General features: G+C 57.1%; 1 protein-coding gene across 1 annotated transcript in view; it reads right to left on the bottom strand.

The window, feature by feature from the left end:
* SIM2 (SIM bHLH transcription factor 2) overlaps positions 1-13,500 on the bottom strand; it is a 46,437-nt gene extending 32,937 nt beyond the window's left edge. The window contains exons 1-2 of the mRNA XM_007967724.3: positions 12,693-13,500; positions 3,148-3,230 (exon numbers count right to left, since the gene is read on the bottom strand). Coding sequence (XP_007965915.1) covers positions 3,148-3,230; positions 12,693-12,867 — 258 coding nt within the window. The 5' untranslated portion in view covers positions 12,868-13,500. The remainder of the gene's footprint in view (positions 1-3,147; positions 3,231-12,692) is intronic.
* Positions 13,501-14,680: the final 1,180 nt, after the last annotated feature.

Genomic DNA, 14,680 nt, shown 5'->3' with positions numbered 1-14,680 from the left:
CAGTCCAGGCTCTGAAATGCTTTTAAAGCACTTTAGAAACAATCATACATCCACATCACAAAAATCATGCAAAACATTTGAGAATTCCTATCATGCTCAGTTTAAATGTAGTAGCTTTATTGTTTGGGTTATTTTAGCACTTAGTACAAATCCGGAGTTCTATGGTACTTAGGGGAAAATCTACCACTATATAGACCATTTTATGTCATAATTGGCAGTCATTTATACCACTAGGACATACGCTTTATTTGCCACAATTTTCTAGTTACCTCTAAGTACCATTTGAATAATAAATTCCTAACACTACCACTGCCCAGAAAATAAAACAAAATACCTGGTTATTTTACCAGACTATGTCTACAGAATTAATTATTTAGAATTTGCAAGAGATCAAATAACCTTTGCAAAATTCAAGGAGGAAAAGTATCAACTTCTGAAAAATGAAAACTACCCAAATGAAATTCTGATTTTTTCCTAAGTTGGCTAACCCTCAAAAATAAAGTAAAACTATAAGAGGTAATGAAGACAAATAAAAGGTAATGATTATGTGTATGTGTCGAGGATAAAAAGACGAAATTATTTTTGGAAAAGGAAACTGTATTTTATCTACTCATTCATATTTTAGATCCAGAACCAAAAGAAAGCAATAAAGTTGGTGAAAGACTCATGCAACCTACAATGCTGCCCTCATAAAAAATATTCCAGATTAATTTCTGGCCACAAATTCTATTTTTACAGCATGTAATTGAAACCAGATTACCTTTGGTTTTTCTAAGCGACCCTCCCCCCGACCCCTAGAGAGGGGGCTAAAAAGAATGTAGTGTAAGTGAATCTTGAAAGATATCCTTGGATTCTGCTGTCTCAAATACAGTTTGCTGCAAAAAGTCTTTGCCAGCTAAACTATCATTACCTTCCCCGATGCTAAGGTTGAAAATCAGCATCTTGATTATTAGTCTAACTTTCAAGTTTCTAACTCAGCTGCAAGATATTTTCCCACCTAAACCTGTGGTGTTCCAAAAATATAAACTGTACAGCAATTTCTAAAGTTATAAATGTGTTGGTGCATTTGGCGTGCTTTCTTAACTCCAAAATCATTAAAGAGACACATTCAGTGAAAAAGCATCTCACAACCAGCCATCTCTGGGATAATGAGGAAAAGAGGAGAGTGATCATAATTAAATTCTAAAAGTTGCCAGCGGTAGCTAAAAAAATAACATTCTTAATGGAAAATGTTGGGTATGACTTCGTAGTTTCAAATGACCTAATTCACTTACATGTATAATAACTGCAAAGACACCCGTCCGCACACTACTCCGGAATTAATTAAAGAAATGTACCATGCAGAAGTCTGGGGGTGTTGACTTTGCCAACCAGGTTTTCATTGAAGTTCCCCAGCACTTAGTTGTCCCTGATATTAGTGTCACTTATAATATGCAGGAGTATGAAACTTGCAACACACCCAGCTCGGAGCTGGAAGTGAAGGAGGGGGAGCAGAGGCCGCCTGGGCAGGGCTCCCAGAGCGCCATTCCCTGCCGCGGTCACACCATGCGCTTTATGTTGTAAAAGCTCGGGGTTTCAAATAGTCCCCGGTCTTCTCTTCCGCAGGCATGCATTTTCAAAACTAAACCACACTAGGGCACTTGGGGCAAGAGAGTTGTGAAAAGATCTGCTTTTTGGAAATGCAGAGCTAGCGGCTGACTCGCTGACCTAAGCCATGGCATCCTGCAGCCAACATGTTTTAAATTATTATTTTAAAGTAAAACACAAAATCGAGGGCGGAAATGCAGAGTAGCTCTCGGTAGGCATTTTTCGATGGCAGAGACAAATGACAGGAGGGGGGAATGAATTGGGTCGTTGATGAGGCTCTGTAAAGGGCATTTGAAAGATTGGGATCTGTCCCCAGCCAGCGCCAACCGCCCACCTGGAAGTGGCGAGCTGTGCCCAGGGCTACCCGGGCGACCCACAAAGCCCCTCTGCTGCCAGGGAAAAGCTGAGGTCAGGGTGGCGCGTGCAACTCCTGCAGGGTGAATGGCCCCGGACTGGGGGAGCTAAGCACCTGGCTCCAAACCAAGCAAGAGCCCGGAGGCCTCCCCAAGTTCTGGTTATCCGGCCGGGCTCTAGAGCTAGGCCAATGGGCTAACCCCTCTCCACCTCTTGCTGTGTGACCTTAGACATGTTATTTAACCTCTCTGTGCCTCAATTTCCTCCTCTAAAAAAAATGAAGTTAAAAACAGAACCCAGGCAGGACGCGTTGGCTCAGGTCTGTAATTCCAACATTTTGGGAGGCTGAGGTGGGCGGCTCATCAGAGGTCAGGAGTTCGACACCAGCCTGGCCAACATGGTGAAACCCCATCTCTACAAAAATACAAAAATTAGCCAGGCATGATGGCGGGTTCCTGTAATCCTGGCTACTCCGGAGGCTGAAGCCGGAGAATCACTTGAACCCGGGAGGCGGAGGTTGGAGTGAGCCGAGATCGTGCCATTGCACTCCAGGCCGGGCCACAGAGTGAGACTCCGTTTAAAAAACAAACAAACAAACAAACAAACAACCCCCCCCCAAAAAAAAACCAAAAACAAACAAAACAAAAAACAAACAAAAACAAGGCAAAAAACAGAACGCACTCTAGATGGGAAGGGGAAGCCAATAAAGTCTGGAACTGAATGTGGTCTGAAGTAAGCTCTGGACAAGTGCCCCTGTTAATATTCTATTATCGATACTGTCCCTCCGTGCTTGCTCCCCCGCACACACGCAGCGGCCGAACGCTTTAGAGCTCAGAGCAGCCGAATCATTCCTGGCGCCTGGCACAGAGCAAGCTCTGGGTGGAAGCTGCCGAGGGAAGTGAGGTTGGAAAGGACTTGACCACGCTCGGGAGGCGCCCCTGGCCTAGGTCTCAGGTGGCCTGGGGAGTCCTGGGGCCTTCGACGGGGTGTGGGGGCAGATGTAGGGTTAGGGTAGGTTTGGTCGCAGGCCGCATCCGACATGCTAAGCGTCCCTCCCTCCGCAGTGGGGACCACCCCTATCCCCAGCCCCCGGCAGCCTCTGGATCTGCCCGGCCCTCCTGGGGAAGGGGCGCCTGGAGGCTGGGGTGGCTGGGTCGGAAGGGAGCCTGCAGCCGCTGCGCTCCTCCCCTGGCGCGGCCGCTCTACCTGTAGCAAGTGCGATCCCAGCTCCTTGGCGACGCTGTCCAGGGGCCCGGCGCGGCTTGGCTGTCCCCACGCGTCTCCTAAACCTGGACGGAGGAAGAAAGCAAATCAGTAAACTGCAGCCCCCAGCCCGATGCCTGGGCGCCAGGCAGGTCACGCGGAACCCCTGCACCCTGCCAGCCCACCCCACGAGTCCTGTGCGTCCCCACGCTGCCTCCCCAGCTCCGCAGCCGCCATCTGTGTTCTCGCCGTCGTCCCTTTGCCCTTGGTTTAAAAAGAAAAGGCCGGGGGAGAAATCCCCGCCGCGGCCGGCAGCCCGGGCTCCCGTGTGAGCCTGCCAGGCCCACAGCTCCCGCGGGTCGCCCACGTGCTCATGGCCCTGAAATTGCCGTTTTATTTGAAATGCCACAAAGTAATCTAATCTGCTTTGAAATCGCCATTCTCGTGGCCAAACGGGGATATCGATTTGACCCGTAAATATTCCCCCAAGGACCCTCCTTCCTTCCCTCCTTTCTTTCCCTGCTTCTCCGGCAACTCCTGGTTTTCCCAAAGGCAGAGAGGCTGAGACAAAAAGTCCCCACTGCCCAGGAGGCAGCTCCTGCCGCATAAAAAGCCCCCTACCCCCTACCCCTTGGGCTTCCCTGCTCTCACAGGCGCCCTGCGAGCGCGGTCCTCCTTCCGATCCGAAACTTTCTGCCTGGGAGGGGTTTACCTGGGGGCTCCCCGAGAGCAGACTCCAATCTGGGGGCGGTGGGAGAAGGATGGGCCACAGGCGGAACTGGAAAGGGCCCCTTGTCACATAATTAGGGATCCCCCGGCCCCTCCGCTCAACAGGCCTCCTGCCCTTCCTCACCACCTCCCCAAAAGCTACCAACTGGTATTACGCACCAGGGGAAAGAGGGCCCTGCCCATCGGGGCTCCCCTCCTGTTGCACCCTCGGCCAGACTGCTGAACCCCGCGAGAACCCAGGCTTCCCCTGCACACTCCGAGGAAGCAGGAAAGCCGGGCGAGGCTGCGGCGCTTAGCACGGGCTGGGACAACCCCCGACCCCTCCCCGGAATCTTTCTGCCGGCAGCCTTGCTGTAGACCCTCCACCGAGCGCCGTGGCTGCCGCGCCAGATGGCGAGGGCCGGTGCACCGCCTGAACCCCAGCCTCCCCGGAGGACAACACGCCCGCCGCCTCCCGGCCCACAAGCCTAGCGCCCGAACCCTGGCTGCGACCCCTGCGGGGCGAGCTGTGGACGCTGCTGGCGCGCCCCCCGCCCCAACCCACGATGCCCTCCCCAGACCCCAGGAACTTCAGGCCAGGCCCAGCCCCAGCCCCCCACTGCCTGCCTTCGTGCGGTGACGCGAGCATCTAACCAAAGGCAGGAGCCTCTGGGCAGGGTCGGATACGACGGACGGGGAACCTGACTAGCCGTGCAGATCCTGGAGACCGCTCCCGGGGCCTCAAAGCCCTTCCAAGCGGGCACCCCGAGTGGGTTCCCGAGGAGTCGCTGTGCAGTCACCCAGTCACCCTGGGTCTCTCAGCCTTCCCGGGAACGCCCAGGGCGTCGCGGTTTCTGGAGGCCTCGACCTCTGGAAGCGTAAAATGCACTTCGGCCCAGGGCAGCGGCTTTGCAAACCCTTCCCTATTCGGCAACGAAAAACTTAAAAAAAAAAAAAAAAGTATTCCGGATTTAAAAAGGGATGACCTTTAATTTCTCCTCCTGGGCTCAAGGAATTAGGGGCTTATCTTGGCTGAAGAGGGGGCTAATTTCCACATACATGATCCCGAGAATACAATCACAGCTCATTATTCGGGGGCCTCCAGCCTCCACCACGGGGGCAGAGGTGGCTTTTTAATCCCGGGAAATCGCCCTCACCACCGTGATCACAGCAGCACTCCCTGTGCTCTCAGCAGCAGGTCCTTCCTCCCAGGCCTCGTGGCGGCAGCATTTACAACCGTTTAACCAGCAATGGCAGGAACCAAAATATAAAGGTCCTGGGGTTTGGTGAAGTAAGACTTCACTAACGACTCAGGAATTCTGATTTCCAAAAATGGACAAATGCGCCCTGGCAGCTGTCCTTTTCTCTGCTGCTAGGTCGTTCCTGGGGTTGGGCAGTTGTCCTGGAGCCACCTTTGCCCTGTTTGGTGCTAAAGAAATTTAGGTTAAGTAAGACCAAAAGCCTTCAAAGCCCTTGGTAAGTAAACTATGCTTAATTTCTGAAACACACAAGGACTGCAAAACTTCACTCTGCATCAACTGAACGCAAATCAATCACTTTAAGCTAAGCCCTTGCTAGATCAATGGGACTTGAACCCACAAAAATTTAGCGTGAGCGTGGCCTCTGGGCCCTGGCTTCTTGCAAAGCCCATGGTGGGAAGACTTGGGGAGAAATCTGCACCTACGGAAATGAACTCCAGACTATACTCCACTGCCTGGGATCTCCTGAAAGCCTCCTCGAAGGCCCTGGCTCTACATGCAAAAGTGCATTGGGCACACCGGACAATTGTCTGTATAATTCAAATACCCGCACACTTCAAGATAACTTGTTCTCTTAGATCATTATAGTTTTTCTGTAATTCCCCAAAGCCTCTGCTATGCTGGCTGAGATTTGGTGCAAACGTCCCTTTCCCACCTGGTGGAGGTGGCCTGGTGCTAGATGTTCCTCCCAAGCACCCCTGCCTCTAGGCCACCCCACCTTGGGGCGGTGGCGCTGCCAGCTCTTCCATTAGAAGCCAATGCGGGTGAGGTTTTTTCACTCAGCCCATAAAAATCTACTTTGGTCTAAACGCAGAGACTAAATGAAGATTTGCAACGCAAGAAAATTGTCTTGGTACTGTGAAGTGATATACACTCCCACAAAAGTGAGGCACTGAGCACGTGGCCCTTATCTGGAATTAAGGAAGGGCCTTATTTCAAAAACGGGATGAGAAGAGTCTGGGCTAGGTGCCTCGGAGTTAGCAGCTCCCAGCACTCACTGCTCTCCTGTAGCAGCCAGGGGTCCCCAATCCAGCCTGTGGTTTCCTGCCGGAGGGGTGGGGGTGGGCTGGGGGTGAAGGGGGTGAGGTTGGGACTGGGGGAGGGGAGTTCCCTGCACCCCTGCCAAGCACCGCAGGACCTGTGGGGAGGCTGTGCTATTGGAAATCAGGGATGGCCAGGTTGCCGGGATCCCCAGGGAGAAATGGAGGGAAAGGGAGCCATCGCCTCATTCCCCGCTGCCCCCCAGCACCTGTGAGTGTGTGCATGTTGGTTCCACACCCTGCCTGCGGTTCCTCACACCACAGACACTGCCTTCACATGATCCCTCCTCGCCGGAAGCTGGCCCTGGGGCTACCTCCAGAGGCAGGTCACAGAGACCATAAACAGCCCCACACCAAGAAGACTTTGGGAGCAAACGCGGAGATAGTTCCTGCACTGTGAGGTGGCCGACCCCCTTCATTAGGGCGCCTAAGGGAGACCTGTAAAGGAGGCAGCCAGCTTCGCGCCTTCCTCTGGGTGGTGGCAGGGACTGTGGGTCCCGCCCAGGACACAGGGCCTGGACTCTGGTAGGAACACCAGGTTAGACCACCATTCTTTCACTGCCCCTGCGGCAACCTCAGGCATCTAAAAACATCTGTGACAAAGTCTCCTCACAGAGTTCTTGTGAATATCAAATGCGGTTAACAACAAGAAGGTGCCGGTCCCTACTCCCAGCCCTCCATGGAAAATCGGACCTGGGAGTGTGGAAAATCCAGAACAGTTTGGGAGCCCCCACCTGGGTGCAGGGGTCTCACCTCCTCCAGACTCCCCCTCCCTGCTTTAAGACGCCAGCTGGGCCCGTCGCCTCAGTCTGATCTCCAGAAGGGCTCGACCTCTAACCTCTATTTCTCACCTCCAAAACGGGATTTTTGTGGGATTAAATGAGCGCAGCCCAGCCCGAAGCCCCGGTGTTTGCCGGGCTGCCACCACTTTGTGCCGCCCTCTCTGGCTTTCCCACCATTTCCCTGACTGCGGCCTCTCCTCCCCCAATTATCACTTGCTCCAGGGGGAGCTGGAGTAGGGGAGGGAGAGGGGTATCTCTGGGGAGCGTGACCTCTGGCGCGTTGCCGGCCAACTGAGGACTCAAGGTCACACTTTCGGATTGCAAACCACTCCAAAGTCAAGAAGGGTATGTGCGTGGCGGGAGAGGAGGGTGAGGACCGGCTGCCTCTTCCGCTCCCTGCTCCACGCAAGCAAATTTTGGGATCCTGGAGCTTTCAGCGCAGGCAGCCTCTACAGCTCCGCCACCCCCGACCCCGGCGTTTACGACCCTGAAGCCGCAGCACGACGCCCCTGCAGGGGCGGTAGGCTCAGGGGCTCCCTTGGGAACACGAGGCGCCGGAAACCTGTGCCAGGGCGTAAAGAGGGAGTTTGGGGCCAGTTCCTCGCCTCGCTGCTCTAGGACAGCCTGCAACTTGAGCTTCTAAGCCTCCTTTCCCCACACAAGGATCCCAGTAAATAGTCGCAATTTGGGGCGCGTCTGCGTGCTTCAATCCTTCTCCCGCCTCGAAGCCCTCCTGTTCTCCCCGGGGCCCCTGAAAAGCCCGCCTCTTGCGCCCTTTTCCAAACTGGGGACCGGGTGAGACGGGGGTGGTCGTGGGGACGCCCCAAGAAAGTCTCCAGCGGCCGATGGGGAGGGGCAGGGAAGGAGGCTCCTAGCTTGGCCAGGCGTGTCGCCTGTGGGTATCCTACGTGCTCTGAGGACAGGCAGAAGGCCCCTTGCCCCCACTGCCGGCGCCCAGACCTGGGGAGTTCGTACGCCGCCCCAGCAGCTGCTGGCTCCGAGGAGGTCGGCACGCACAGCAGTCCGGAGGCTCTCTTTCAGCCCCGGGGTTCAGGGATCCAGGTCCTCCTCTAGCCCCGCGCTGAATCTGCAGCGCGCGCTCCACTTCCTCGCCTCCAACGAACGAAAGCACAGGCCCTGTGCCCGGCTGTCCCCTTTACCACTTCCCAAATTGTCCCCTCTGCGCCTTCGAGCTTTCCCTCCTGGATCCCCGGCTGCAGCCTGGCAGGCTTCAAAGCAGGGATGGGGAAAGAGTTGTAAAAATCTACGTTGTTCTGTTAAACAGTCGATCTTTAATTAATCTGCATTTTTTCCAGCGGACGTAGAGAATGGCCTCACATCTATGACGCCCTCACGGGTATAGAGGTGAGTTTCTCCTCACCCAGCTCTCCAAATCAAGTCGCTTTGATTCCCCGAAACAATGTCTAAGATAACTTGGCTTCTGGTGGAGTGCTCAGGTGGAAGTGGTGATGGGGGCACCTGCAGCTGAATTTAATCCCAAAGGCACCCAGGCATTGGAAGAGTTCAGACCTTGAACCCCACCTCTTTTTGTGTGGGTGAATGACAGTTTCTGGAGTAGCAATTCCTTCTCCCTCTTTCACCCACACTCATCTTGGGTCTTTCGGGTTGGGAAAGGGAGATGGCGAGACTTAACCTTGGTTTCCAACTTCACTACTGAGCTGGGTCCTGGGACCAGTCTGTTGTGCCAAGTTTGCAGTGGCACTGCTGTCTGGTGCTGGAGGCCCTGCCTCTGACCTCCGAGGAGCAGAGGCTGACCTGCGTCCTGCTGCCTTTGGTCAGAGCAGCTATGGCCGGGGAGCAACCTGAGTTCGGAGCAGCTATGGCCAGGGAAGAACCAGAGCTTGCCTGCCAGCATGCTTTCACGGTTTCCAAAGCCCGTGTCTCCAGAATGGAGGGCCCACTTTGGGGAGGGCCGGCTGACCATCAGACTTCAGCGCTGCCCCAGCCCGGAGCTTATCTTAACCACCCACCAAGACTCATCAAGTTTTCAATTTTGAGCCCATGTCCAAAGTCAGCCTTGCTCTCCTGTCCTCTTCCCAGTCCTATCTACCTTCCATTTGTTAGTTCACTGTCAAAGGGGAGAAAAGATGGCCACCCAGAAAGCAGGGATCTTCGAAGTCCAGGCAGTGAGTCCTCCATCCCTGCCATTCAAGACTCCTTTGACCCAGGGAACATGGGGAGCTCACAGGAAGGGGTGAGTGGCCTAGGAACAACACTTAGGATTCCCCCCTCACTGCATAATTCTGCTTCTGGGACCTCAGTCTTCATCACAGCAACCCTGTGCATTGCTAACGGGCCCATTTTACAGACAAGGAGACCAAGGCCGAGTAGCACAGCACGACAATGGGGACTTAAACCTGGCTGTAAACGTTGAAAGCATCCCCAAGCCATTGAACTGGCTACTGAGTGAGGTGCTTACCCTGGTTCTGGTGGTCTCCCTCTGTCCTACACACAGGGACCCCTCTGAGTTCCTTTTTCTGTTTTACCACCTGAGGAGATCTGGGTTAAAAGGAACAGAGGCTGGCAGCCTCCTGGGTGCAGTGGGGTGAGAACATGCCCCACAGGACCGCAGTGGCAGCAACTGGTCTGCTATTGCCCTTGCTATGGGGCCTTGGGAAAGGCCTGTGTCATGTCTGGCCTCAATTTCCCCAGGTATGAAGGGTTAATCTGGTGATCCTTGCAGTTCCTTAGCACTATGCTATTCTTTTTATTTTGTTTTTCCTCCCAGAGTCCTAAGTTGGTCTCTAGATTCTTTACCCCAGCAATCCACTTGCTTTGAGACAAGACCGCCCTTGGCGGATCAATTCCTCATGGTATTTTTCACCTTGCAGCTGAGAGCCCAAGGCCATCTGAGAGCCCCTGCCACAGCCCGGGACCACCCTGGCCCTAAAACCTCCCTAGGGCCACCACCCTGACCCTGGCAGCTCAGACAGATCCTATTCCAACCCCACAGCCGTATCCTCCCTCACAGACACAGGTTCCCTGAGAAGAGGTTAAATCAATCAAGATGTCACTCTTTGGAGCTACTGGAAGGGTGACCAGTTTGCATAAATGGACTCCTGTTTGCATAATGGAGGTCTTTCTAAATGCATCTTCCTCCTCTGCCCTAAGCTCCCAGCTTCCCTATTCCTCAGCCCCAGACTGACTGAGGGCCAAGGCCCCTGAGCCGCTGTCCTGACGAATTCCAAGGATATGTGTCCACCCACTCCAGGTCTACCCTACCCCGGGCATCGCAGGAATGCAGGACGGAGGGACTAAGCCACTGCTCCCTTCCCTTTCTGAGAGGGACCAAACAGGTTCAGGGCCTTTTCCAAAACTCTAGGGCCAAACAGCTCCCTTCCAGAGTGCCAATTTCCAGGGTCACCCCCCCCAAAAAAAACACACAGGAGGCCCCTCAACTTCTCCCAAACCTGCCACCAGAGCAAGCTGCTCAAGTCCTGGCCCCCAGAAGGACCACCCCGTACAAACTCAGGGCCCAGCCATTCTCAGCCCAAATGCCTGGAGACTTGCTTTCCAGAGCCAGAACGCACAGACCCGGTTTAAAGGCGGCTGAGCGGTACACCCACCACTTCGCAGCTTTCCACAGGCTCTCCGGGAAATCCCTTACACGGCGAACAGTTTTTGAGCAGCCGTGTTTTCTCAGCCCTCCCTTACTAATTTCTGGTTTAATTGAAATCACTGTCCACAAATCATTTAATCTTTGGATTGTTTCTTCGAATGCTTTTTCTATTTCCAAAGGGGGCAGAGGGCAGTGAGCGCCCTCTTGTCTGGATTCCACACCTGCTTTGTTGCATGCGGTTAAGAAACGCTCATCCCAGGAAACCAGTTACCACCACGCCTCCCCCGGTGGGAAGGAGACTCAGAAAACCGAATGCTCTTTTAATTTCCCCTGAAACATCAACCGGAGTGGAATCATCCCTACTTCTCTGCCAAGGGGTCACCCTTGAGCAGACAAGTAGCGACCACCTTGGGCAACAGCTCTCAGCAGGAGGGGCTGGGAGCGGGGTATCTTTGCCAGGTTCCGGGTAGGAAAGGTAGGAACCTGCGCTGGGCTGAAGGACTGCTGCGCCCGAGAGGAGAGCACCCCGGGGCCGCGCGGTAGGGCCGGGTGGCACAGGAGAGGCCAAGGGTTCTCTTTCAGCCACCTCCGCTGCCGGGTGCTCCCAGGTCCGCCGGGCTCCTGGGCAGGGGAGCCGCGGGGCTGGAGGCCGCGCTTGCAGACCGGCCCTCCGCGCTCCACCAGTGAGGCGCTGAGAAGCGCAGCTCCAGACCCAGCGACCAGCACAAATAACAGGCTTGGCAGCGGCGAATGCAAAAGGTCGAGCTCTCTGATTTCGAGTAGAGTGCCTGGTGGGGATGGCGCTATGGAGGCGCCTTGCGGCCTAGGGACACCTGTCGCCTGTGCTGCACCGACCGTCCGGCGCCCTGCAGCGGAAGTTGTCTCCCTACCCAGGCACTAGCTCCCGGGGCTCCAGAGGCCGCTGCAGCCCTCCCAGCTCCTGGGCCCAGAGGACCCAGCAGACCCGTGAGCAGCGCGCCTCCCAGCAAAGAGTCAAACCTTTCGGGCCAGGCCGCAGCGACCCCGCTGGGAGCAGAGGCGCTGGAAGACGCGGCCCGGAACGTTCGGGACGCCAAAAACGAACGTTGTGGTGACCAGGCCTTCCTGAGACCTGCTGCTCGGAGGTTCCTGGCCGGGCAGCCACTGTCACCAGCGGCAGCCAGCGTGGGCGGCGGGGCAGCCCACCCAGCGCGCCACCATTTCTTCCGGTTCCGAGTCTTCGGGACCGCGTGTCCCAGCGCCCCTGGCCAACTGTGACACATTTTCAATCCTGAAAAGAATGGCAGCTCCGTCTGCCATTTTCGAATTAATCGGCCCCCTCTCTTTCAGCCGGATCTCAGCTCACCAACGGCGCGGGGGTGGTGGTCTCCTCTGCCCTGACTTCCCGCACCCCAGCCTCACTAGACGGCCCGGCTCCGCACAAGTGCTCGCTCTGTGGCCTCAGCCTGCAGTGCCTGGGCCTCGCCGTGATGCACGCTGCCTCCCAGCACGTGAAGCCGACCCTCCTTCACCTCCTCCAGGAAGAGAAAAAAAGAGGGAGGAATGAAGGAAAAATAAAGGGAATTGTAGAAAGAAAAGAAGGAAGGGAAGGAGGGAAAATGAAAGGAAGGGATGGGGAAAGCAAGCAAGCAAAACAAAACCAGGATGAACTTCCAAAGAAAGGAAAGAAGGCAGAAAAGGAAAGAAAATAAACCAATGCATTGGCAAAGGAAGGAAGGAAGGAGAGAGAGAATGAAAGAAAGAGGAAAAAAGAAAGAAAAGGAGACAAAGAAAGAAAGAAAGAAAAAGAGAGACAGAGGGAGAAAGAGAGAAAAAAAATCCAAACCAAACCAGAATGCATTGGTGAAGGAAGGAAGGAAGGAGGAAAGGGAGAAAGAACAAAACCAGAAAGAACCCTCAGGCTGTGAAGGCTGGGGGACTGCCTGCCCCTGGAACAGTTCGTAATTCACCCTCTCCCAGCCCTGGACCAGGAGAGGGTTTGGTCACCTGGGCCGCCAAGGCCCTGGCCCCTTGCTCCAAGCCAGCGCGGAAGCCGAAGACCCTCACGCAACCTCCCTCAGACGCCCCAGCTCTGGACGTCAGGCCGCGGCAGCCCCTCTGGGCGGGCCGGCTTGAGCTTCCCGCCTGGGCCGAGGCCGCCGGGCTCCCCAGCGTCCCCGGCCGCCCACCTGCTCCTCACCTTCGGGGAAGACGGCGCGCATCTTCAGGTAGCTCGTGGTGAGGCGGATGATGGACGCTTTGTCCAGCTGCGAGGTGATGGCCGACGGCAGCGGGAGCAGCTTAGCCAGCTCGTAAAACTCGCCATTTTCCTTCTCCCTCCTGGTCTTGGCCGCATTCTTGGACTTCTCCTTCATCGCGCCTCGGCTCCGGGCATATTAGACCCGGCCGTGCTCCAGGCCCGAGGAGCCCCGCTCGTGCTGCGGCGGCGGGGATGGGGAAGGGGACGCCCGGAGCCGGGTGAGTCCGCGGCGTGGGCCGCGGGCAGGTGCGCAGGCCCTCCCGGGATTCCGAGACGCCTCCCCGCAGCCGCCGGGCCTGAGCTCTGAGCAACCCGGCGGCGCCGCCCGCTGCTGCCCAGGGCGCAGCCTCCTCCGGGCTGGACCGTCCCGCGGCAACCGGAGCCCCGTTCCTGCTCGCTCTTGCTTCCTCCCTCCTGCCTCTCCTGCCTCGGCCTTCCTGGGGGCGTAGGGGCAGCCGGCGCGGAGCCGGAGGCGATGCTTACTCCTTCGCCCAGTGTTCGCACCGGCTGCGGCGAGGCCCCTCCGGACTGGAGGGCGGCATGGGCGGCGGCGGCCGCGGAGCCATGGAGCGGGAGCCCAGCGGAGGGGAGCGGGCCGGAGGCGGCTGGGGCCGGGCCCTGGCCCGGGCGCGCTCTCCTGCCCTTCCTGGCGGCTCCCTGTACCTGGAGACGCAGCGCCGGAGCCCGCGATCTGTGGCGAGGCGCAGCAGCTTCGTCGTCCACGTGCGGCCGAGCCGCGTTTGTTTATGGCGGACCCGCCTTCGGGCGGAGCACTGGCCGCCCGGGTCCCGGAGCGGGGGGGCTGGAGGGGGGAGGGACCGCGGCGGGGGCGGGGGCGGCGAATCTCGCCTCCGACCCCGCCGCGGCCATGGAGTCACAGGCGCGCCTCCGCGTCAAAGCCTCCAGGGACTCTCCCGGGAGAGACCCGCGCGCTCCCAGGCTCGGGGAAGTCGCGGTGAGTGCACACGGCATGCCGCGGGGACCCGCTCCTGAGCGCAGGTCTCCGGACGCCGGAGCTAGGATGGGCGGCGGGGAGGGCGAGGGAAGGAGGGGTGCCAAGGCCGCCCCTGTGGCTCTCGGGCAGGTCACCAGCAGGCGCGGCCGAGAGGAGGCGGCGCGTTGGCCAGGCGCCCGGCCCGGGAGGATCCAGCCTTCCGAGGGTGCGCTGGTCCCGCGTCCTCGCCCTCACCGCGTTGCAGGTCCAAGAGCTGAAAAGGGGAAGGCCAGGGGCTCTCCTCCCCCCATTACACACGCACAAGAAAACGGCGTGAGTGGCTCCGAAGTGACCCTTCTGCCCTTTCTGTCCTCGAAACACTAAGGTGAAAAGAAATTGTCGCCTTCTCAGGAGGAGCGGGAGGCCGCAGGGGCGCGCAGGCCAGGGGAAGGGAGGGGCCGGGGAGCCCAGCCGGGTGGCGAGGCCTCTCCCAGGGCGCCGGCGGAAACAGGGCCCAACTGCCTGGGCTGCAGCAAAAGCAGCCCGATTCAGCGCAGCCGGAATTTTGAGGAATCGCAGTTGGGCGGGCGCTTAAGGGCAAAGGTCGCTGAGCCAGGGTCACAGGGTGGGCGCAGGTGGGGCCCATGGTGATGGGGCAGAAGGCAATTGGAGAAAGAAGACTCCGTTGCAGACGCGGCCACAGGGCATTCCGGAGCTCTCCTTCAGGGCCACTTTGGACTTAAAGAGTCCTTTTTTCCCGCCTCTGTCTTTCCCTGTCCGGCTCCTGCAGCCTGGAAATGGGTGTGCGACCCAGAGTCCTCCACGCACCCCTGCAGTGGCGTTCGCATAACCCCACCTCTTCCAGGAGTGCAGCTTTCCAGGCCTCCCAGGCCAGAGACAGGGGCAGAGGACACAGGGCAGTTCCTTCCCTTGGCGTCGAGATCATGTGGGGACTCTCGGCCGTGTGCTGCAGGCTGCAGAGCTGTGGAGCAGT

The sequence above is a fragment of the Chlorocebus sabaeus genome, chromosome 2 (genome assembly GCF_047675955.1).
Source record: "Chlorocebus sabaeus isolate Y175 chromosome 2, mChlSab1.0.hap1, whole genome shotgun sequence".
Lineage (NCBI taxonomy): Eukaryota > Metazoa > Chordata > Mammalia > Primates > Cercopithecidae > Chlorocebus > Chlorocebus sabaeus.
The sequence above is the reverse complement of the archived record's forward strand: the minus strand, read 5'-3'. Positions and strand labels throughout refer to the sequence as shown.